The sequence below is a fragment of the Nicotiana tabacum genome, chromosome 11 (genome assembly GCF_000715075.1).
Source record: "Nicotiana tabacum cultivar K326 chromosome 11, ASM71507v2, whole genome shotgun sequence".
Classification (NCBI taxonomy): domain Eukaryota; kingdom Viridiplantae; phylum Streptophyta; class Magnoliopsida; order Solanales; family Solanaceae; genus Nicotiana; species Nicotiana tabacum.
The window spans coordinates 42,045,596-42,072,189 of NC_134090.1; the positions used below are offsets into that span (position 1 = coordinate 42,045,596).

At 37.9% G+C, this 26,594-nt stretch overlaps 1 protein-coding gene across 1 annotated transcript; it reads left to right on the forward strand.

The window, feature by feature from the left end:
• Positions 1-1,098: 1,098 nt before the first annotated feature.
• On the forward strand, positions 1,099-1,407 carry LOC107803131 (monothiol glutaredoxin-S1-like). The gene has a single exon (XM_016626764.2). The coding sequence runs from the start codon at positions 1,099-1,101 to the stop codon at positions 1,405-1,407; it is 309 nt and encodes a 102-aa protein (XP_016482250.1).
• Positions 1,408-26,594: the final 25,187 nt, after the last annotated feature.

Sequence of the window (26,594 nt, forward strand, 5' to 3'; positions counted from 1 at the left end):
TTAATCGTTTTCTGGAATATTTTGAGAAAGAATTACAAAAAAATACACATAACTTCACATCATAATAAAAAATGGCCCATGTTTTTAAGTTTTACCCTACATAGCCCATATTGTACATATTTTGAAAGTACTAGCAAATTCAAAATCTATGTTCTTACAACCATTGCTTCTAAAAGTTATGAAGTTAAATATGTATTCTCACAGCCATTGCTTTCACTCTCTCTTCTCCTCACATTTTCTACATATGCTTGTAGACGAACTATTATAATCTTGTATAATAGTATATATGAGTGTATAAACACATCTTATACACCTTTATACAAACGTTTGTAGACGAATTTCTTCCATGATTTTCAGTTGCAATTCTTGTTCAAAAGCAGTCTAAGTCTCCATTAAATGACTTCAAATTTTATATACAACCTCTTATACTATTTCTAACAAGTTTAAATGATACACACTCCAAAATTCTCACGAAATCAAATTTGAAATTTAAACACATGTATTTAAGCTTGTTAAAATTTTAATTTTTACTACCCAAGTGAATTTAGTTTGTTGAACTAATATTTGAGTCACAGATACTATTCGAAAGTTAACTTAAAAGCTTGAGCAATCTTTTTTAAAAATTAAATAGTAATTTTCAGAACCTATCGGAGTTGAAAGTTAAGTATTAGCCTATTATTTTTGGGCTAGTTGGTTATAAATTGAAATATAGGCTATAAAATTGAAAAGTAGGGAGCCCAATTGTTTTTATGTGAAATTTTCCCATATTTTAAAGGTAAAGAAATCCTCTCTAAGTACTTTCAACATGGGGAAATTTTAATTTCCAGCAGCCCGTGGTTCCAGTTAGACAAACAAATCACATCTTTATAATTATATATCCAAAATCAAGAATAATTTGGAGTGGATACTCAATCTTTTCCACTGTTTGGTAAATTTATAACTATATAACTATATAAAGTCAAGCTTCTTGAAATTCAAACTTATAGCTACTCTTTCCAAAAGCTTTATTTCAAGAACCGTATATAACTCTTGCTTCTATTTTCTTCACAACCATTCAGAATCTAAAACTCACTGTTGGGCTAATCAGGATTTGCAACAATGGATACACTGATGACATTGGCGTCCGAAAGCCCGGTTGTGATATTCAGCAAAGACACTTGTTGCATTTCTTACAGTATTGAAATCCTAATCAGAGGTTTTGGTGCAAATCCAACAGTGTACAAGATTGATGAACTTCCGAATGGTAAAAAGGTAGAGAGAGCTTTGCTTGAAATGGGACGCAAGCCAAGTACACCAACTACATTCATTGGAAAGGAACTTGTTGGTGGATCTAATGAAGTCATTAGTCTCAATATTAGGGGGAAGTTAAAGGATTTGCTCATCAAAGCTAATGCTATATGGATATGAAATACCAACTATAGGTATAGAGTCTATTGAGCTTACAGGATACTATTATTTTGTATGTTCTTTTCTTTGCTGTAACGAATAATATTACTCCCTCCATTTTATTTTATGTGTCTCGGGTTGTGAAGTTTAAGAATATAAAATATCACGAAAAAATTTAAATAAATCGCGATGACACCTAACTTAACTCATATGTCAGACAAACCAAAACACGATAATCTCTTAAAGTGCAAACCGAAAAGACATGGTAAAAGTCTAAAGCATATAAATAACATAGATAAAGTCTGAAAATCTAGTCGAAACAAAACAACCAATACAACTGAATAACCAAAAGACAACTCCAAGCTACCCCGGACTAGTGCATGCAGCTCACCTCTATAGACAACCAGTGATCGAAGACAATTTGTGCCAAGGATACCTCCTTGTTTAGTAGTACTAAAATAGTTATACTATTATGATATTTAACATTAATAAGAAAATATTAAGTGTTGTAGTTGGAAAACGGGATCCTCCAAGATGGCATAGCACATGTTAGTGTCTTGAGGAACACATACTCGTTCTCGGAATAAAAGTGTGTCATCATGGCGAAAGTTCAACTTCTTCTATGTCATCAAGTACCTTAAGCTCTTATGATCTGTAAAAAAAATTTACCATACAAGTAATGTTACCATACACAGCCGCCTCCAACTCTTTCTGTGGGTCAGATCAAAATATTTCACTACTTAATATATGTAAATAAATTTTTTCAAAGGATAATAGACTCCAACTTACTGTAACGACCCGACCGGTCGTTTTGAGCAATTGCACTTCGCTCGATAGTTTATGGGCATGAGTAGCTCCATATGATGTATTATGACTTATGTGAATCGTTGGTTTTTAATTTTCAGGTTATTTGGAATCGATATGGAAGAATAAATTTTATTGTTGAAGCTTTAAGTTGAAAGAATCGACCAAGTTTGAGTTTTTGTGAATTTGACCTCAGAATGGAGTTTTGATGGTTCCGTTAGGTCCGTATGGTGATTTCGAACTCGGGCGTATGCCCGGCGTATGCCCGGATTTTCATTTGGATGTTTCTAGAAGGTTTCGGCACAAATTGGCGAAAATTGGAAATTTGAAGGTTTGGAAAGTTCAAAAGTTTGACCGAGAGTTGACTTTGTGGATATCGGGATCGGATTATAGTTCTGGGATTTGGAATAGCTTCGTTATGTCATTTGGGACTTGTGTGCAAAATTTGAGTTCATTCCGGGTTGGTTTGCTATGTTTCGGCACGAGTTATGGAAGTTGATAAGTTCAAAGTTCATTAAGCTCGATTTGAGGTGCGATTCGTCGTTTCGATGTTGTTATGCCTAATTTAAGGCCTCGAGTAGGTTCGAATTATGTTATGGTACTTGTTGGTATGTTCGTACAGGGACCCGAAGGGCTCGGGCATGTTTCAGATTAATTTTGGACTATTTTTCCTTCATTTTTCATTGTTGGTTCTGCAGAGCTCAGGGTATCTAGTTTTATTAATCCCAATCGTGGAGCAAGGATCACGATCGCATAAGGTTGTCTGATGGATAGGGTCAAATTGTTCTATGCGTTCACAGGTTATCAGACGCGTTCGCATAGGTAGCTGTGGAGTGAGCATAGTGTTCGCGTAGGTTGCTACGGAGTGAGCATCACGTTTGCGCCAGTGTGCACGCGTTCGCGTAGTAGTTTGGACTGAGCTTGGCAGTGGCTGATTCTTCTTCGTGTTCGCATTGACCTTGTCGCGATCGCGTATTGCAGATTCATGTGTTCATCGCGTTCGCATGCTATGTTTCGCGAACGCGTAGGGTACTTTGGGGAGGCTGCTGAGTTTGTTCTTCACGTTAGCGGAACCTCGTTCGCGATTGCATTGTGTATTTTCTGGGGCAGTGCTCTTCCTTCTTTGCGATCGCGAGGTTAATTCCGCGATTGTGGTTCATTAATTTGCCCGGTGATTATGAAAGTACTCCATTTCGGGGGTTTCAGCCATTTTCACGTTTTTAGAGCTACAGAGCTCAGATTGAGGTGATTCCTTAAGCAATTTTCACCGTGTGAATTGGGGTAAGTGTTCTCTACTCGATTTTGATTATATTTCATAAATTTACCTCGGATTCTAGTTTTTGGTTGATGAATTTCAAAGAGGAAATTGGAGGTTTTGGCCTAAAGTTTCATAATATGAATTTTCGAGTTTTGAACACCGATTTGGAGTCGGATTTGAGTGAAACTAGTATGGTTGGACCCATAATTGAATGGGTTGTCGGATTGTATGAGTTATGTCGGGTTCCAAGGTGCGGGCCCAGGTTGGACTTTTGGCCGGTTTTGGATTTTGATTAAGGATTCGATCTTTATTATTTGGAATTGTTTCCTTGGGCATTTTTTGATGTATTTGAGTTGTTTTTGGAGCATCGCTTGGCTTGCTTGATATTTGAATTGATTTGTTCAAGGTAAGTAATACTTCTAAACTTAGTGCTGAGGATATAAAACCCCAAATTACGTGATATGTGATTGGTATTGAGGTGACGCGTATGCTAGGTGACGGGTGTGTGGGCATGCACTGTGTAAGTTATGATTCGTTAATTTTGTGGTACTGTGTAGCTACCTGACCTTACCTAAAATTATGAAATTTCTATGTACTTGAGCTATTGAGCTGTGACCCATGTTAGAAACCATGTCTGTGCTACATGTTTATCCTGTTGGGACCCACTGAGGCCATTTCCGTTGTTGAGTTATCTACTTTTACTGCATTACATACTCAGCATACGCATTCATATGCATATCATATCGCAGTCTCTGTTATTATTTATCGATACATCATATCATCATTTTCGAGCTAGTTTCATGACATTGTGAGCCCGTGACAGAGAGACTGGAGAGATCGATGACTGAGTGAGGTCATGGGCCTGATTATGAGTGATATTTATGGGATCGGGCTACACACCGCGGTAGGTTATATTGATTTATAATAGCAATTGGGCTTAAAGAGCCCCTCCGAAGTCTGTACACACCCCTAGTGAGTGCGGTTGATTTATATAAAGGGATGGATCTTCCCTGGACATGGATCTTGTCCAATGCATTTATATTGAGGAAAGGATCTTCCCTGGACATGGATCTTGTCCAAAACATTTATACCTGGGGATGGATCTTCCCCACTGGCTGGGTTGGCCCTACTCAGTACTGAGTGACTGATGGTCAGTTGATATATATTCCGGGATGGATCTTCCCTGGGCCGGATTGGTCATATACAGTACTGAGTGATTGAGCATGATGAGTGGAAAGTGTAAGCCAGTGAGAGTGAGTACTCTGAGAGTGTGAGTACATGAGTTCATCTCTGAGATACATTGCATTGACATGCACACATGATATACAGGCAAAGAGATGAATTTTTCTCATGTTGTATGGTATTACGTCATTCATGACTTCTCACGCATATTGGCATATGGTCATAATGATGCATTTTATACTGGCTATCTGGAAAGAAAATGAGATATCTTATTTATTATTGAAAGGATTTTTGAGAAAATTACTGTTTTCAAACTTACTCATATTCTTGGCAACTTCGGTAAATGAAATGGGTTTTCAGTGATATACTTGAAAGGAAGAACTGTTTTCGGAAACCATGGTTAAGCTGAGCATTTTATCTTTGAGTTGCTTCTTTTATTACTTATTCTACGTTGTTATGGGCTGTTGTTGGCTATTGGTATTGGACCCGACCTTTGCTCCAGCTCGTCATTACTTTCAACCTAAGGTTAGGTTTGTTACTTATTAAGTACATAGAGTCGGTTTTATTCATACTGCACTTCTGCACCTTACGTGCAAATGTTGGATGCTGACGTTGCTGTGTTCGACGGGAGCTGGATTTGAAGATATACTTGCGTTCCAATTATAGCTGCCTCTTGATCATGGTAGCCTTAGATTCATAAAACTCTGTTTATGTACATTTCGAACAGATGTATTATTTCATACCAACTTTGTATATTCTAATCTTAAAAGCTCATAATTTGTACTACTAGTCCTTGAAAAATGTATAAGATTCAGATATTTCTTTTACTTAATTGTCTTATTAAATATTATTGAAATTAGATAGTTATTAGTTGGCTTACCTAGTGGGTTGGGTAGGTGCCATCAAGACAAGTGAATTTTGGATCGTGACACTTACATACAACTAAGTAGTGACAATAGGTTGAGACCGTTTATACTAAATTCTAGAGTTATATCCTAAAATTCCCTTAAACTATCACATTTTTGTCAGTTTCCTTCTTAAACTATTCGGTGTTCTCAAAACCCCCTGAACTATATTGCCCTTCATATTTAAACTACATCATTGCTTACATGGAATAATATGTGTAATAACTCGCTTGAGAGCACGTGATAGCTGAAAAAAGCCATCAAATGGCCCGTCTGGCAGAATATAATGGCTAATTAGCCTAACCCACTTTCAATTTTTTTTTATTTTTCTCCTTATTTCCTTTATATCCAACTTTCTTCCTCATTTTTTCACCATTCTTCCTTATTTATTTCATCTTTCTTCTTTATTTTCACCTTCTTCTTGATTTTTCACCTTTTTTCTTCAGTTCTCCATATGGGTTCCCTCTGAAAAATTCCTCCCTCTCTTGTTTCCTTTGAACTGATTTATTCTGTTTATTATATTAGTCGTCTTTCATATTGTTGAAAGAATACTTATTTAAATCTTTTTTTAAATATAACACCTTATAGAGAACAAAGTTGAATCTCTTGAACCTTGTTTGTGTGATCAAGAATTAGAGAATGTAATTGCTAGCTAATTGGTTTCTTACTTGCAAAATTTTATTTTGTGTAATCTTATTTATGTAATATAAGATGACTTTTCAAAAATGCAAAACTATATGCCTTCATTTATTTTTATTTTTATTGTGTTGCATAGTAAATGTAAATAAGGACTTATTTAATTAGAGTAGAACATAAAACATAATCACAATTAAACCTAAAATTAATACATTACATTAGATACTACTTTGGCCAAAACTCCTAGAATTAATCAGTCATCCGAGAAAAATACATCATGAGTAAACTACACAAAAAAACTTAATACATACCATAAGGATATAATTAGACAGACCCACCTCTAAGAAATGAACATATAATTTTAATATATAGGAAAAAACTTCGGGGGATTTTGAGGAAACTAGATTGTTTAAGTAGGTAACTAATAATAAAATAATAATTTACGGAGGTTTTAGGTTGAGTTAAATACCACTTGTAGGGCGACATGGTACGTTTTTAGATAATTAGGAGCGTGTAGCGTAGACACACCTATAAGAATGCAATGAGAGCGTTTTATTATGAAGGGCAATATATAGTTCATGGAGATTTTGGGGACACCGAGTAGTTTAAGTAGAAAATTGACAAAAATATGATAGTTTAGGGGGTTTAGGATATTAACTCTGAATTCACTACTAGAATTCCTATAAATAGCGACCAAACATTAGCGATCAAATTTGGTCTGTCAAGAAAAGCGACCAAAGTTGGTCGCCAAACTGCCGAAAATAATTAAAAAAAATATTTGAAATACTTTAGCGACCAAAGTTGGTCGCTATTTGGCCGCAAATTTAGTCAAATTGTTAACTGGACTGGTCAGACTTGCTTGGTCAAATATATACTGAGATTAGCGACCAATATTGGTCGCTAAAGTGGGACCCACATTAAATTTGTTAATAATTTTATTATTACTTTATAAAACTTATAAAATATAAATATATATAATTTAAAACTTGCGACCAACGTTGGTCGCTAATTGAAGGATAAGTTGATAGCGACCAACATTGGTCGCTAACATGGGACCCAGTTATAATATTTTAATAAATATATATTTATTTAAAAAAAATTAAAATATAAATAAATATAATTCAAAAGCTAGCGACCAAAGTTGGTCGCTTAATGAAATAGAGACCAACGTTGGTCGCCAATGTGGGACCCAGTTCTAACGTTTAATAATTTTTATTATTAATTTAAATATTATATAAAATATAAATAAATCTGATTAAAATTTAGTGACCAAATTTGGTCGCTAAATTAAATTCATGTACTGTTAGTGACCAACTTTGGTCGCTAAATTAAATTCATTTACAGTTAGCGACCAAAGTTGGTCTCTATATGGTCAAAATTAAAAATCACTTTTGTATTTACTATGTAAATAATATAAATGTAAGTCGTTAACACTTTTGTAATACAAGGGATGAATAGTACTACGAAGCGGGCGTGTGTGTCTATATATATAATATATATATACTTACGCTATATACTATGCACTAAGTATAAGTGTATTAGGTAATATTGTATCGAATATAGCTTATATATATAATATATGTACTTACGCTATACTATGCACTAAGTATAAGTGTATTAGGTAATACTGTATCGAATATAGCTTATATATATATAATATATGTACTTACGCTATACTATGCACTAAGTATAAGTGTATTAGGTAATACTGTATCGAATATAGCTTATATATATATATATATATATATATATATATATATATATATATATATATATATATATATATATATATATATATATATATATATGTACTTACGCTATACTATGCACTAAGTATAAGTGCATTAGGTAATACTGTATTGTATTTACTATGTAAATAATATAAATGTAAGTCGTTAATACTTTTGTAATACAAGGGATGAATAGTACTACGAAGCGGGCGTGTGTGTCTATATATATAATATATATATACTTACGCTATATACTATGCACTAAGTATAAGTGTATTAGGTAATACTGTATCGAATATAGCTTATATATATAATATATGTACTTACGCTATACTATGCACTAAGTATAAGTGTATTAGGTAATACTGTATCGAATACAGCTTATATATATATATATATATATATATATATATAATATATGTACTTACGCTATACTATGCACTAAGTATAAGTGTATTAGGTAATACCGTATCGAATATAGCTTATATATATATAATATACATACTTACTCTATACTATGCACTAAGTATAGACTGTTTGACCAAAATAGCGACCAACATTGGTCGCCATTTTTGACCGTTTGACCAAAAGGCAACCAAAGTTGGTCGCTTTTGTAAGATATAAATATATATATATAAAGAGGAAAATAATTATTTTATTTATTTATTTTCAAATATAGCGACCAAAGTTGGTCGCCATTTTGGTCAAACAGTCAAAAATAATTTGGCTACTAAAATAGCGACCAAGTTTGGTCGCTATTTTTTTTAACAGGAGCCAAAACGGGTTTCAGGTCCATTCTTTCAAAATTATTCCCCAAATTAAAATCTTTCTCCTCTAACACTCAAAACCCCTTCCCCCTCCGACTTCCAGCAGCAGCGACGCCCCCGCCACCGGCGACCCCTGACGGTAGCAGCAAATTCCGGCGACCTCCACTCCCAAGGTTAGTTTCTCTCTCCTTTCTTTTATTTTTCCGAAAAACAGTGATTTTAGGGGTTCAATTCCAATGTATTAGGGTTCAAAGTTATATATTATTTGTTCAACTATGTTTAGTTCAAAGTTAATTCCATGTTAAGGTTTAATTTCTCCATGTTAGGGTTCATTTTCTCCATGTTAGGGTTCAATTTCTCATGTCCTATTATTTTGCAATTTTTAGGGTTCTTATTAATACTTTTAGGGTTCAAATAAATTAACTATTTAGGTAGACTAATTTATATATGGGGTTAAATTTCATTTTATGAAGCAACAATAATAGGATATGAATTGGACTTTTAGTCCATATATTATAGGATATGAGAGGTAATATTATAGTCTATATATAATTTTCTGTTTTATTTGAATATTCTTGGCTAACCTGAAATTATGTAGGACAATTGGCAAATGCAAACAATTTGTTAAGCAGAGAAATAGAATTGAAGGATCTATATGCGAAGCTTATCTTGCAAAGGAAACTGCTCATTTTTGTTCTTATTATTTTGAGAGCAACGTGCCATGTGCTAGGAATAGGCCCAACAGGCACACGGTCGACCTTACGAATGATCCATTATATCCGCCTATGTCCATATTCAATCAACCAGGCCGATGTTCTAAGGATGGTAGAAAGAGAAATTTGAGTGATATGGAGTTCAAGTCAGCTACACTTCATGTGTTGCTAAATTGTCCCGAAGTAGTACCATTTCTCAAGTAAGTATTGATTTAATAGTTATCAAAATATAAAATTTACTGTGATTACATCTCAATGCAACTACTAAAAATATTTGATGTGTCACAGTCACTTCGTGGGTCAATTTGGCCAAGATGTTGTATATACGGCATTTCATAGGTGGTTCAAACAATTTGTAAGTATATCCTTAAAATATTCTAACACTATGTAGGTAAACAATGTTTGGAAGTTATGCTAACTTATGAATTTTGTTAACAATATGTAGGTAAATGATCCAAATAATGGTGTAAATCAATTTTTGAAAGATATATCTTAGGGAACTGGGGTTGAGGTCACAACATATTCCAAGTACGTTGTGAATGGTTATAAGTTTCATACAGAGGGTTGCTCTAAAAATAAAAAAAGCAACAACAGTGGGGTGTGGGTTCAAGGTGGTGATGGCAACCAAGTTGGAGATATTGATTATTATGGTGTGCTCAAAGAAATAATAGAACTAGAATATTCAGGTAGGCCATTTAAGAAAATTATTCTCTTTAGATGCAAGTGTTTGACCCAAATCTAATAAGAGGTACGAGAGTACACAATCAATACAACATAATTGAGGTTAATCATACAAGGGAGTATGATCGCTATGATCCTTTCATAATTGCACATAATGTTAGGCAAGTGTATTATGCTCCTTATCCATTTCGGCGGAATAAGTCCGATTGGTGGGTTGTAATCAAAACTAAGCCTGTAGGTAGGGTTGAAGTCGAGAATGTGTTGGATGTTGCATATCAAAACGATATCTCCAGTGTTCACCAAATAGTGGACGAACTTTTAGAAAATGATTTGGAACATCCTGAACACATATTGGAAGAAGTTGATATAAATAAAGTAAGAATTATAGAAAACGAGGAAGAAGAATCAACTGATGAAGCTCAAACTAGTGAGGAAGAAGAATTCTCTGACGAGCAAGAATACGTCGATGAGCTTTAAAAAGTTGGTTTCTTCGATAACTCTCGTTTATAGATAGTTTCCTTATATGTTTCAATCTAAATATGTATTATATTATGCAGATGACAGGCAAGGGTCGAGGTAACAATGAAGGTAGTGGTTCTCGGGGTCGAGAAAAGGCAAGGAAGCAAAAGAGGAGGGTAGAAGATACTACTCATCAATCTTTTCCACCATCTTCTGATTTGCCTATCAATATGCCACAGCCTCTACCCCATGGCTATACTGAGCTGCCACAGCATCACCAGCCCTACACCTTCGTGCAGACCCTGGGTGTTTCTTTACAGGGCCATCGGACTGTGCGTCCGACATACAGTCCACCTGCCTCACTACCACGTGGATCCCACCCAGCAGCATCACATGGATCGCATCGATCCATGTCACAGCCACATGGATCACAGCCAGTCAGGTCACAGCCACTCGGGTCACAGCAGTCAGTATCACAGCCACTTGCGATCCGTGCAGCTATGTCGCAGTCACAGGGATCACATCTATCGTCATCAGCGACTCCACCTATTGGAGGCCTTCGCTTGCGGGATAGTAGCTCTGACCCCCTACTCCTTCCACACATGCCTCTGATACACATGTTTTGGACGATGATGTTGATGCTGCTACTGCTGCTGACGAGGAGGTGCATTATGATCAGTATGGCAGGATCATCATAGTCCCTGAGGGTGATGGGTAAGAGTTATTTGTTATTTTTATGTTTATTTTTTTGTACAATTTTTACTAAGATATTAATTTGTTTTATTATTAAATTGCAGGTTCCTCCCGAGTAATATTACTACGAAGATAATCACCAAAGCAATCAGAAAGCTTTATGATGCCCCTTATGCGTCTTGGCGTGAATTCCCATTCTCACTGAAGGAGGCAATTTTCAATGAATTTAAGGTATAAATGTTCTTAGTATAATTATTTATATTTATGATATTTCCATATAATATTTAACTTTTGAAATACAGAGCAAGTGTGTATGGGAACACCAGTATAGCGCGGACGTGGCTGCAAATTTTAATCTCAAAGCTCGCAAGCGGTTGTCGCATTCTTTCTCCATAGCTAGACAGCTGAACCAGAAGCCTGGCTGGTTGCTTCAGGAGTTTTGGGATGATTTGCAAAGGCAATGGCTTACTGCAGAGTTCTTACAGAAGAGCGAAAAGGGAAAGAAAGCTCGCGCATCTGAGAAGGGAGGATCATTGCACACTGGAGGTGCGGTCAGCCAGGGGACAATAAAAAGAAGAATGGTACGTAATTGCTTAATTTATTTTAATTTTAAAAGTATATCTATTCTATTTATTAATTAAAATTTATGAGTTTTCAGGAAAAGAAGTTGGGTCATCCGATGAACCAAGATAAGCTATTCAGGGAGACTCATATTGTGAAGAAGAAGAAAGAGACGGATCAAGAAAGGTGGGTTGAGAGACGTGCCTCGACTATACATGTAAGTTTTCATTTTTCATTAAGTATTTTCATTTACTTTTATATTAATTTTGAAATACTAATTCAATTTACTTTTTCTTATAGGATCGCCTCAGAGTTGAAGTTGAGGAATTCATACGCAGCCAGCCACCTAATGAGTCGAGCGCGCTATTCCAACTTTCGGCCGAGGATGTTGAAAGCCTATGGACGCGGGCTGCAGGCGGTCCAAAATGGGGGAAGGTATACGTCCTTCCTACTAAGACATTCCATCGCTATAGGTGTGGAATGCAAGGAATAGGGACTTCCTCGCAAGCCGAGCAACTTGATGGGGAGAGCCTCTCCGCTATGCGGGAGACTGTAACAAAGCTCACATCCGAGCTAGAAGCGTCCAAGGAAAGAGAAAAGCTTAGAGATGCTCAGTATATCGGCGTGGTCGCTCAGTGCCAGAGCATGCAAGAGCAGATCAAAAATCTCCTAGCTGGATCTTTTTCGATTCCCCGGTCTCGGCCATCATCGCTAGAGGTTGCCCGTCCCCGTGCTCGTTCGTCCCGTCCTCCAAGTGGTCGTTCTTCCCATCCTCCCCGTGATCATTCTTCCCGTCATCGACAAGTAGACCCTTCTCAATACCGTGATGATGATGAAACTTCATCAGACGGTGATGATAATGATGTACCAAACAATGAATGAATTTTAGACAATTTCAACTAGACAAATACAATTTGTTTTCTATTGGGTTGTAATAAGAGTTAACTTAGTTTGGTAGTTCTATCGAAATTTACACTTTCTTGGTTTTAATGTAGCTTTTAATGTTGTTTTTGTGTTGTTGTTGTTGTTAGGTTGTTGTTTGGTATTGTTATAGGAATTGTTGTTTGAATTGTTGATGTTGTTGCTTGTTAGGGTTTTGGCATGACTGGAAGGTGGTGTAGCTGCCAAAACAGGCAGTTTCTGCCAAAATAATACACAGAAAAGCGACCAAAGTTGGTCTCTATTTGGTCGTTTTTCATGTTAAAAAAAATAATTTTCTGGAGAATAGCGACCAACGTTGGTCGCTATTTACCCAGATTTCTACAAAAAGCACCAAACTTGGTCGCTATTTCATTAAAAAATATAAAATTTCTGGTGATATAGCGACCAAAGTTGGTCGCTAATATTTAAAAAATAAATTAAATTCATGTATTTAGGGACCAAAGTTGGTCGCTAGTTTAATAAAATAAATAAATAATTGAATAAGAAAGCGACCAACATTGGTCTCTAGTTTCCAGATTTTAAAATATAATATTTTAGAGATCAAAGTTGGTCGCTTTTTAATGATTAATAATAAATAAATAAATAACGTATTTTATATTTAAAGACCAACTTTGGTCGCCAAATTTATATTATTAAATTAATAAAGCGACCAAAGTTGGTCTCTATAGTCAATATCCGGGAAAATTTGTCCATTTAGCTTAGAGACCAAAGTTGGTCGCTAATTAGCGACCAACTTTGGTCCCTAAATAAAAGGGACCATCAATATAGCTACCAGGTCCTTTTGGTCGCTTTTTGGTCGCTTTTTAGCCCAATAGCAATCAATTCTGGTCGCTTTTTGCGTTCGCTTTTTCTCGAATTTCTAGTAGTGATTGCACGTCGTCACCATAAGCAATTGTTAAGTAGGTATAATTAAAAATTAAATTCATGCATATAAGAAGAAGCAACGTTGCGTCCTAGCGTTCCAAACATGAAAATGCCTTTACTCTCTCCAATCATATTCCCCTTGCCATTGCAAAAAGTGAAAAGGAGAGAATTATACGGATAGATAGGAAAATATTCGCTTATTTCTCAAACTTTAGTAGATAGAAACAGCACACAGTATGGCACGTGGTCTTGCATAGATAGAAAGAATGTTGTGGCCAATATTTAGTCTTATGGGGAATTCTTGAATTTATGCATCATTTATTAAACTTGCACTAGAAATTCGTTAATATTAACCAACCATAAATCTTTTTTCTCGAAATAGGAGTATGTTGGAGCATCTGCCAAATGAAGACGTATATATCCAGCTGGAGAGAAGATGCGCACAACAATTTTTTTATTTGGGAAAATGAAAGGCATAGAAGATATCCTTATGTACATGCTGTTTAATTAAGAAGCAGTAAGAGGAGATATCAAAAAAGAAAATAAATAGTCGGTTGAATTTATTATTTACTTTTTGTTACAATCCATATCCACGCGTTAGTTCATGTCATATATTAGTTAACATAAATCCAAGAAGGAATTACCTTTGAGATGATAAGAAATTAATCCTATTGGTCTTAAGTGATACAAGGGTGTATAAGGGTGATTAACAAGTATTAGAAGTTAAACGAATCAAGGATGTTGTAACTCGTATTTTCAGGTAAACCTAGAGGTTTTTAATACACTCAAGAGGTCACGTATTAAGGTATTTGAATCATATAAAGACCGTATCATAAGTCTTGAAGTCAAACGAGTTATGAAACAAAAGTCGACAAACGTTGTCGCAACTTAGGTTCATAATTTTACTTAAACATTAGGTTAAATGTTTCTAAGCTTTTCTCCTAATTTACAAGGAATTACGGAGTGATCTACCCACCAAATTAAAGATCTATGAGTCTAGTTGCCAACGCATTAAACCGTTTGTCAATACGATCTCGGAGTATAGAGATATTCATATTTTCGCAAGCCTGCGCAGATTGGTAGATGACAAGTAGGTGCATCACCTACTTGCCAAAATGATAGGACAAAATTAAAAGACCTAAGTCGTCCAAGAGAGGACTTTTAAGGGGTTATGAACTCAGTTATTTCATCCATATTTCAGACCCTCAAAACTAAAGTTAACCCCTGCAACTCCTCCCCAAAAATCCCACACAAACCCTAATCGATTTTTCCTCTCTTTCAAGTTCTATTTGAAGGTAAAATCTAGAGTTTGAAGAACCAAGAGAAGGGCTGAGTTATCCAACAAGTAAGGTAAGTTACTGCCATCTTTCATACATTTTTCTCTGCTGTGAATTCATGGTAATTCGTTTTATACATGTAAGAACTCACAGGACGGTGATCAGAAGCCGTGAGTTCGAGTTATTCACTTGTAGCGGACTGTTTTGTGGATTGTTTTGTGTTGCTATTGGGTTGCGTGTTTTACTACTGTTTTGTGGAGTTTTGGAGGTGGAAGGGTGTGGAGAAACACCATATATATGTAGGGTTGTGGGCTGATAGTTATTCGTAATATTTCCGGGTTGTTTGACACGACTAGGGTGGTCGTCGTATGTATGATGTAATTAAGCTGTGCGTGGACTGTTTTGGGAGGCTCAATATGTTTATTATTGATGTTGTTTGGGATGTTTGGTGATTGTTTTGAATGGTGTGAAGTCATATATATAGGGGAGGTGCTGTCTGTTTCAACGTAAAATAGGTTGTGGTCGATACATAATAGTTATGACGCTTAAATGATAACGATAGTATCTTTTCTCTTATTGTAGACTAAGGAGTTGTGACAATTGCATAGCTTGAGATTGGGGCAGTATATACAAGGTATGTGAGGCTATCCCTTTCCTTCTTTTGCACGACTCCGATTGTACATAATGTAATGAACGAGCTTCCAAAGATACTCTACTCTTAGAAGCTAGCAGTACTTACATTGCTTTCCCTCTTATGGAACGATTGATGTTAATGTTGCTTCTCTTATTCTTATGTTATCAATGTTGTTGGTACTTCCTGATTCTTGTAAGGTTCATAGTGAAGAGTTAGTCCTAATAACGTGTACAGAGGATACCGACCTTACGTCACTCCAAAAGTTTTAGAATGTGATTCCATGAGTCGAGCATGCATTATATATATGTATCTATTTTACTCTACCGAGCCACACTATAGTCGGCCGGGTACTGCACCTATTGTGCAACCACTGATCAGTTGGGTTTTACCGAGCTCCACGTGGTCGGGTACGATTCTACCGAGCTTTATGACGGCCGGGTACATTTTTACCGAGCCTATTATGGCTGGGTACGATATGATGATGATGATGCCCACAGAGGCGTATGTTTTAAAAGTTTATGTATACATACATATGTATCATGCATTTCATGTCAGTAGCCCTCAGAGGTACTCAGATGTTCCAGGTTGTATATTCTCTATCCCTGCTTACATTACTGTTCGTATTTATGGTTCCCTGCCTTACATACTCAGTACTTTATTCGTACTGACGTCCTTTTGTTTGTGGACGCTGCATGTCGTGCTACAGGCCCTAATAGACAGGTAGGTGCAACTCCCCCACCACAGTAGGTTGTCCAGTTCAGCAGTGATTGGCGAGATCCCTTCTCCGGACTTGCCGTGGTCTTGGTATGCATTTTTGTTATAGACATTATGGGTATGTCGGGGCCCTGTTCCGGCTATGTTGCAGCACTTATGTTCATTTAGAGGCTCATAGACAAGTGTCGACTCATGTATAGTTTGGTATGCCTTGTCGGCTGGTTTTTGTTGTATAGTCTTTCATGGCAGCGTGGTAGCTCGTACCTTATATGTAGTTTCTTGATTGTCTGGTCATCCCCTGCTATGTATGTTCATGCCATCATATTTTATTGTTGGTTGTCCATGATCCATGTCTACCATTTATATTGATCTCGTCAACCCTAAAAGATAATTAAAAAAAGGTTAGATAAAATGTACGTTGGTGCTCGGCAAGTATGGTCGGGTGCTAGTCATGGCCCTCCAGTTTGGGTCGTGACAAACTTGGTATCAGAGCAAGTCTGTCCTAGGGATTGTCTATGAGCCGTGTCTAGTAGAGTTTTGATTATGGATGTGTAGCGCGCCACATTTATAATCAGGAGGCTACATGACATCTAGGGTTGTTACCTTCTTCCTGAATCTAGATCGTGCATAGAGTTGAGTCGTAAGTGTTCGACTCTAATATTCACCTTGTTTTTTTTCAGCGATGCCTTCGACTAGGAAGCAAACAATTAGTAGACGGCTTGATACAGCTACGGGAGAGGGTACCAGTCAGGTGCCCCAAGCCAGAGCAGGCCAAAGTGAGGCTCAGAGTAAGATGTCGTCTCATACCTCATCTACCCCGTCTTCTCCAGAGGATATTAGGAGGCACCCAGCACCTCCAGTTCCTCCGTCTGGCACTACAGACCAGGATATGCGGAGTGTTTTGCAGTTATTGACTAGCTTGGTAGTTGCTCAGGCTCAGAGGCAGAATACAGGTGCTGCTGATAAACCAGTTAGTACGAGAGTTCGTGATTTTATTAATTTAGACCCTCCAGTGTTTACCGGATCAGACCCCAAGGAGGACCCCCAGACTTTTATTGACCAGGTTCATCGTACACTGCGGGTTATGCATGTTAGTGATACAGAGGCAGTAGAGTTGGGTTCTTATCGGCTACGGGATTTAGTGGTTCTCTGGTATGATAGTTGGGAGAGATCCAGGGGTCCGAACGCTCCTCCAACTGTGTGGAAGGAATTTTCTGAGGCCTTTCTTCGTCACTACTTGCCAGTTGAGATACGACGAGCTAGAGCTGATAAGTTCTTAAATCATAGACAAGATAATATGAGTGTGCGAGAGTACAGTATACAGTTCGATTCTTTAGCAAGGTATGCTCCCCATATGGTGGTCGAGATGAGTGATAGGGTGCATTTGTTCGTGAACGGATTGGGACCACATCTGATAAATGAGTGCACGACAGCCTCCTTGGTGGAGGGCATGGATATTTCCCGTATTCAGGCTTATGCCCAGACCCTAGAGGATCGTAAGCGCCAGCAGAGGGCAGATAGGGAGCAGGATAGGGGCCAACATAAGAGGGCGAGATTTGCAAGGTATTCTAATGACTTCAGAGGCAGCGTCAGGCCCCAGTCTTCGAGGAGTTCGGTGCCACCTGTAGCTAGTGCTCCTCCATAGTTTCAGAGGCCTCGATATGATCGATTTACCCATTCTGGTTCAGGTCAGAGTTCGCAAGCATTAGGCTCACAACAACACAGGGATACTAGTCAGACGAGACCCACAACACCACGTTGTGATCAGTGCGGCAAGGCCTACTTTGAACTGTGTCGTCGAGGTTCTGATGCATGCTATTCGTGCGGGCAGCCTGGCCATATGATGCGGGATTGTCCTAATAGAGGAGGTGATGGTATGGCTCAGCCGACTGGATCTGTGTCTGGTTCTTCCTCATCAGTTCAACCTCCAGCACGGGGTTTTCAGCAGTCGACAGGTCGTGGTAGGGGTAGAGGTGCAGTGCTGAGTTCGAGTGGTGCTCAAAATCGAACCTATGCTCTAGTAGGTCGACAGGATCTCGAGTCGTCTCCAGATGTTGTTACAGGCATATTATCTGTGTTTTCTTATGATGTATATGCGCTGATTGATCCGGGATCTACATTATCATATGTTACACCCTTTGTGGCTAATAAGTTTGGCATTGAACCTGAATTGATAAGTAAACCCCTTGTGGTATCTACTCCGATAGGAGATTCTGTGATTGCTAGAAGGGTATATAGAGGTTGCACTGTGATGATTTGTAGTCGTCAAACCTCGGCAAATTTATTTGAGTTAGAAATGGTTGATTTTGATGTGATAATGGGAATGGACTGGTTAGCCTCATGCTATGCAAATGTTGACTGTCGTACGAAGATGGTTAGGTTTCAATTTCCTGGTGAACCCATCATTGAATGGAAAGGGAATATTGCTACACCAAAAGGTAGGTTTATTTCCTATCTTAAGGCAAGGAAAATGATCTCAAAAGGTTACATTTATCATTTCGTTCGCGTTAGGGATACGAAGGCGAAATCGCCTACTTTACAATCAATCCCCGTGGTCAACGAATTCCTAGATGTTTTCCTAGATGAACTCTCAGGCCTTCCTCCTGAAAGGGAGATTGAGTTTAGCATTGATGTGTTGCCTGACACTCAACCGATCTCTATCCCTCCATACAGAATGGCCCCGGCAGAGTTGCGAGAGTTGAAAGTGCAGGACTTGCTGGATAAGGGCTTCACTAGACCTAGCACTTCACCTTGGGGTGCACCAGTCCTATTCGTGCGGAAGAAAGACGGGTCGTTACGGATGTGTATCGACTATCGATAGTTGAATAAGTTTACTATAAAGAACAAGTATCCACTTCCAAGAATTGATGACCTGTTTGACCAACTCCAGGGTGCCAAGTATTTCTCCAAGATTGATTTACGTTTAGGGTATCATCAGGTGAGGGTTAAGGAGAAGGATATTCCAAAGACGGCCTTCCGGACAAGATACGGGCACTATGAGTTCTTGGTGATGTCGTTCGGGCTAACAAATGCCCCAGCAGCTTTTATGGATCTTATGAATACTATATTTAGGCCCTATCTTGATGTGTTCGTGATTGTGTTCATTGATGACATTCTAGTATATTCTCGTTCGGAGGCGGAACATGCGGGCCACTTACGGATAGTATTACAGACGCTTCAGGATCGTAAGTTATATGCTAAGCTCTCCAAATATGAATTTTGGCTGAACTCAGTAGCGTTCCTTGGCCATGTGATATCTGACGAGGGTATTAGTATCGACACTCAGAAGATCGATGCAGTAAAGAATTGGCCGAGACCTACAACACCATCAGAAGTCTGCAGTTTCCTAGGGCTAGCAGGATATTATAGGCGGTTTGTAGAAGGGTTTTCCTCTATATCATCACCATTGACTAAGTTAACACAGAAAGCTACTAAGTTCCAGTGGTCTGACACTTGTGAACGTAGTTTTCAGGAGCTAAAGAATCGATTGACATCCGCACCAGTGATCACTCTCCCTGAAGGAACAGAAGGTTATGTGGTATATTGTGATGCCTCAGGTATAGGTTTGGGGTGCGTATTGATGCAGTGTGGGAAGGTGATTGCTTATGCATCAAGACAATTGAAGAAGCGTGAAAAGAATTATCCAACCCATGATTTGGAATTGGCTGCAGTAATATATGCTTTGAAGATATGGCGGCACTACTTATACGGCGTCCATGTTGACATCTACACAGATCACAAGAGTTTACAATACATCTTCAAGCAGAAAGAGTTGAATTTGAGGCAGCGTAGGTGGCTTGAATTACTGAAAGACTACGACGTCGAGATATTGTATCATCCCGGTAAAGCCAATGTTGTGGCAGACGCTCTCAGCCGTAAATCAATGGGAAGCTTAGTACATATTGAGGCAGGTAGATGGGGGTTGACTAAAGAGCTTCATCAGCTAGCCAATATGAGAATCAGATTGTTAGACTCTGATGACGGAGGTGTTACTGTACATAATACATCAGAATCATCTTTGGTAGCCGAGGTAAAAGCATGGCGATATGAAGATCCTTTCTTAGTACGATTAAGAGAGAGCATTCAGCAGTGTAAAAGTATGGCTTTTGAGATCGGAAGAGATGGGGCACTGAGATATCAGGGCCGATTATGTGTGCCTAATATGGCAGGGTTGCGAGAGAAGATTATGAATGAGATTCAGCAATCCCGATATTCCATCCATCCCGGCTCGACAAAGATGTATCATGATGTCAAGGAGCATTATTGGTAGGATAACATGAAGAAGTCTATTGCAGAATTTGTAGCCCAGTGTCCCAATTGTCAACAAGTAAAGATAGAATATCAGAACCTCGGTGGATTGCTTCAGAATATAGAGATTCTGACCTAGAAATAGGAGGTGATTACTATGGACTTCATTATTGGATTACCTCGCTCTTATCATAAGTTTGACTCCATCTGGGTGATAATTGATCGACTTACAAGATGTGCCCATTTTCTGCCAGTTAAGACAACTTACACGGCTGAAGATTATGCGAAGTTGTATATCAAGGAGATTGTTAGGCTTTATGGTGTGCCGGTATCTATTATATCAGACCGAGGAACTCAATTTACAGCTAACTTTTGGAGGTCTTTTCAGAAGGGTTTAGGCATACAAGTGAATCTCAGCATTGCATTTCATCCGCAGACTGACGGACAGGCTGAACGTACCATTCAGACACTGGAAGATATGCTACGAGCATGTGTTCTAGATTTTAAGGGAAACTGGGATGACCATCTTCCACTCATAGAATTCGCCTACAATAATAGCTACCATTCCAGTATTAAAATGGCCCCATACGAGGCACTATATGGGAGAAGATGTAGATCACCAGTTGGATGGTTCGAAGTCGGTGAAACAGAATTATATGGGCCAGATTTGATTCACCAAGCTATTGAGAAGGTGAAAGTGATACAGGAGTGATTGAGGACGGCACAAAGCAGGCAAAAATTTTATTCTGATGTCTGACGTCATGATCTGGAGTTTGAGGTTGGTGATTGGGTTTTCCTGAGGATCTCACCAATGAAGGGTATTATGCATTTTGGGAAGAAAGGTAAGCTGAGACCAAGGTATATCAGGCCGTATAAAATTCTTCGACGGATTGGACAGGTTGCTTATGAGTTAGAATTGCCATCCGAATTGGAATTTGTCCACCCGGTATTCCATGTATCTATGTTGAGGAAATATATTGGAGACCCTTATCGAGTCGTCCCTATCAAAGATGTGCAGGTTACAGAGGACCTATCGTATGAAGAAGTGCCAATGCCTATATTATATCGACAAGTCCGCAAGCTGAGAACAAAAGATGTAGCTTCCATCAAAGTATTGTGGAGGAACAAGAATATGGAAGAAATAACATGGGAAGCAGAAGAGGAGATGAAGTCTAAATACCCGTACCTATTCCAGAATGAAGATAACAAGGATGCTGGTGGAACACATGATACATTGGAAGGTGAAATGGCTTTATGAGGTAAGCAATAACTTGAGAATACTCTTCCTTAATACAAAATGGCGATATGCAGATAATGTACATGTCCATAATGCTTTGCATACTCTTGTAAGGCCATACGTTGAGTTAACCGCTTGCAAGTTTTTCCTCTATTTATGAGAGAAACTTGGTCGGAATCCACGATGATTTAAACTCCCCATGAACCCTTACATTCGAGGACGAATGTTCCTAAGGGGGGAAGGGTGTTACAACCCATATCCACACGCGTTAGTTCATGTCATATATTAGTTAACATAAATCCAAGAAGGAATTACCTTTGAGATGATAAGAAGTTAATCCTATTGGTCTTAAGTGATACAAGGATGTATAAGGGTGATTAACAAGTATTAGAAGTTAAACGAATCAAGGATGTTGTAACTCGTATTTTCAGGTAAACCTAGAGGTTCTTAATACACTCAAGAGGTCATGTATTAACGTATTTGAATCATATAATATCCTTATCATAAGTCTTGAAGTCAAACGAGTTATGAAACAAAAGTCGACAAACGTTGTCGCAACTTAGGTTCATAATTTTACTTAAACATTAGGTTAAATGTTTCTAAGCTTTTCTCCTAATTTACAAGGAATTACGGGGTGATCTACCTACCAAATTAAAGATCTATGAGTCTAGTTTCCAACTCATTAAACCGTTTGTCAATACAATTTCGGAGTATAGATATATTCATATTTTCGCAAGCCTGCGCAGATTGGTAGATGAAAAGTAGGTGCATCACCTACTTGCCAAAATGATAGGACAAAATTAAAAGACCTAAGTCAACCAAGAGAGGACTTTTAAGGGGTTATGAGCTCAGTTATTTCATCCATATTTCAGACCCTCAAAACCAAAGTTAACCCCTGCAACTCCTCCCCAAAAATCCCACACAAACCTTAATCGATTTTCCCTCTCTTTCAAGTTCTATTTGAAGGTAAAACCTAGAGTTTGAAGAACCAAGAGAAGGGCTGAGTTATCCAACAAGTAAGGTAAGTTACTGCCATATTTCATACATTTTTCTCTGCTGTGAATTCATGGTAATTCGTTCTATACATGTAAGAACTCACGGGACGGTGATCGGAAGCCGTGAGTTCGAGTTATTTACTTGTAGCGGACTGTTTTGTGTTGCTATTGGGCTGCATATTTTACTACTATTTTGTGGAGTTTTGGAGGTGGAAGGGTGTGGAGAAACACCATATATATGTAGGTTTGTGGGTTGATAGTTATTCGTAACATTTCCGGGTCGTTTGATACAACTACGGTGGTCGTCGTATGTATGATGTAATTAGGTTGTGCGTGGACTGTTTTGGGAGGCTCAATATGTTTATTATTGATGTTGTTTGGGCTGTTTGGTGATTGTTTTGAATGGTGTGAAGTCATATATATAGGGGAGGTGCTGTCCGTTTCAACGTAAAATAGGTTGTGGTCGATACATAATAGTTATGACGCTTAAATGATAACGATAGTATCGTTTCTCTTATTGTAGACTAAGGAGTTGTGACAATTGCATAGCTTGTGATTGGGGCAGTATATACAAGGTATGTGAGGCTATCCTTTTCCTTCTTTTGCACGACTCCGATTGTACATAATGTAATGAACGAGCTTCCAAAGATACTTTACTCTTAGAAGCTAGCAGTACTTACATTGTTTTCCCTCTTATGGAACGATTGATGTTAATGTTGCTTCTCTTATTCTTATGTTATCAATGTTGTTGGTACTTCCTGATTCTTATAAGGTTCATAGTGAAGAGTTAGTCCTAATAACATGTACAGAGGATACCGACCTTACGTCACTCCGAAAGGTTTAGAATGTGATTCCATGAGTCGAGCATGCATTATATATATGTATCTATTTTACTCTACCGAGCCGCGCTATAGTCGGCCGGGTACGGCACCTATTGTGCAACCACTGATCAGTTGGGTTTTACCGAGCTCCACGTGGTCGGGTACGATTCTACCGAGCCTTATGACGGCCGGTTACGTTTTTACCGAGCCTATTATGGCTGGGTACGATATGATGATGATGATGCCCACAGAGGCGTATGTTTTAAAAGTTTATGTATACATACATATGTATCATGCATTTCATGTCAGTAGCCCTCAGAGGTACTCAGATGTTCCAGGTTGTATATTCTATATCCCTGCTTACATTACTATTCGTATTTATGGTTCCCTGCCTTACATACTTAGTACTTTATTCGTACTGACGTCCTTTTGTTTGTGGACGCTGCATGTCGTGCTGCAGGCCCTAATAGACAGGCAGGTGCAACTCCCCCACCACAGTAGGTTGTCCAGTTCAGCAGTGATTGGCGAGGTCCCTTCTCCGGACTTGTCGTGGTCTTGGTATGCATTTTTGTTATAAACATTATGGGTATGTCGGGGCCCTGTTCCGGCTATGTTGCAGCACTTATGTTCATTTAGAGGCTCATAGACAAGTGTCGACTCATGTATAGTTTGGTATGCCTTGTCGGCTAGTTTTTGTTGTATAGTCTTTCATGGTAGCGTGGTAGCTCGTACCTTATATGTAGTTTCTTGATTGTCTGGTCATCCCCTGCTATGTATGTTCATGTCATCATATTTTATTGTTGGTTGTCCATGATCCATGTCTACCATTTATATTGATCTCGTCAACCCTAAAAGATAATTAAAAAAAGGTTAGATAAAATGTACGTTGGTGCTCGGCAAGTATGGTCGGGTGCTAGTCATGGCCCTCCAGTTTGGGTCGTGACACTTTTTTTAATTGATATATATAAATTATACATTAGTTATAGACGATTATACTCATATTATTTTTTAGATTTATATATATATACACGATTATTTTTAATTAGTTTAAGTGGTTGGGTGTACAACTATTTGAGTTAATTCTTCTTTTATTTTAATGGTTGTACGTTTGAAATTACTAATAAGGAAAATCTTTAATGAAGGCTACAATTCAGAAATATGACCAGACAAATTTACGGTCCAAGCCAGTTCAAAGACATTCTTAATATGATGTGATATTGCTTGATTTTGTCAAGATAATTCACCCATTATTCCAAAAGGCTTCACACTATCAAAGGGTCATTAGATTATCAAATCTTTTTCTTCAAAAGTCCATCATGATGATAAGGAGTTAGGCTTGACCCTACATGTTCCATAGATTAAAAAAAATGTCAACACAAGGAGGAGGACATAAACCTTGATCTCCGATACAACAAGAAGAATGACTTTGGACATTCTTATAGTCATTTAGCGGTAAACAAAGTGACCTGTGTATGCTTTTAGAAAAGAATAAACTATCCACGGTACTATATGGCTAATCATGTACAATTGACCTAGTAGTTCTTCAATCTACAATGTGTAATCCTAAAACCATATATGTGGGCTTTGTCCATCCTATAAGCTCCTTATAAGCAATTTTTTAGGGGTCGCACCGAAAATACAATGAAGGTTGGTTGAAGATAATGTTATGCGGGCATTCAGAATCAGTCTTGAAGTAAGTGAATTTTTTCATGGACAGATAGATGTTGGGAGTGTGTGAACAAAGCAGGAGCGGCTCAACGATATGTGGGGTCTAATGCCAAATTTTGACGAGGCCTTAGTTATTATATATATATATATACTTATTTTCTTAGGTAGATTTTGTAGATGCAAAACGATAACTAATTTATTTTAATAATTCTTTTTCAATTGATATTTGATGCAATACTTGAAAGTTCGAAGAGAAACAAAAAAGAATTGCAATTTACTTTGTTCTTGATTGATTCTTCATCCTTATTTTGGACACATGAAGTTAAAAGTTTAAGTGGCTCTCGTCTCTTCTTGTTTTTGGAAGGGAAAGAGCAAAAAGTTTATTTTGACGAGAGAGCCAAAAAGAAGTGAAAATATGAGTCCCTTGCCAAATAGTAGAAAAAGAAATTCACTTTCATATGGTTTTCTTTTACCAAAAGTCTATTCCTATTCCCTAAAATAATACTCAAGTTGGAATAAATCATTAAAACTAAATTTATTTTCCCTTTTTATCAAAATATTGTATTGTGCTATTTCATTTAAAGTGCTCAAATTTTTAAAGATTAATTCACATTTAGTAACTAGTAAAAAATGGGGCCTTCATAATTGTGGGGCATAAGGCATTTGCTTTAACTGCTTTATGCTAGAGCCGGCCCTGGAACAAAGTCTCACATAGAAAGTAGAAAAGAAAAACAAGCTACTTATAAAGAGTTGGATACTCTTAATAGTGTGAGATCTTTTAGGAAAAATCGTACGGGTTTGGCCCAAAGCGGACAATATCACAACGTATCAAGAGTATTTTGGGCTATTTTTGTCCAACAACTGGTATCACAGCTAATGATTTGGCAGGACTATGGAGATGGCGGAGTGTGGCGTGGGGGCCCGGCTTAGTAGTGCCTTTGCCCGTCTACGGGGTTTACGACCTATTTACCCGTAGTTTCAAATACGCATACACAGCCTCTCCTTGGGCTTCTGTGACCGTAATACTCGGATCATGTGGGTGTGGCACACAGTTAATCTCCAAATTAGCCCATAAACGATGATGGGTCATGTGGAACTTAGTTCAAGGGAGAGATTGTTGGGAGTGTGAACAAAGTCTCACATATAAAGTAGAAAGATATAAGTAAGCGTGGGGATGATCCGAAGTGCATCAGCTACAATATTTTTTTCTCTGAAACAATGTTAGACTTCAGTTTGGTGCTGCTGCCTGCTAGATAATTTGTCCCATCTTCAGAATGTCTTCCTTATAAGTTCCCATGGGGGTGTTGACATGCCCTTCTAACATGTTATCATTTTTCAACGAATCCATTTCAAGAATAATAGCATTTGATCTTTTCTGAAATTTACACCAACAGACCAAAAAAAGCTGCTTTAGTTGCA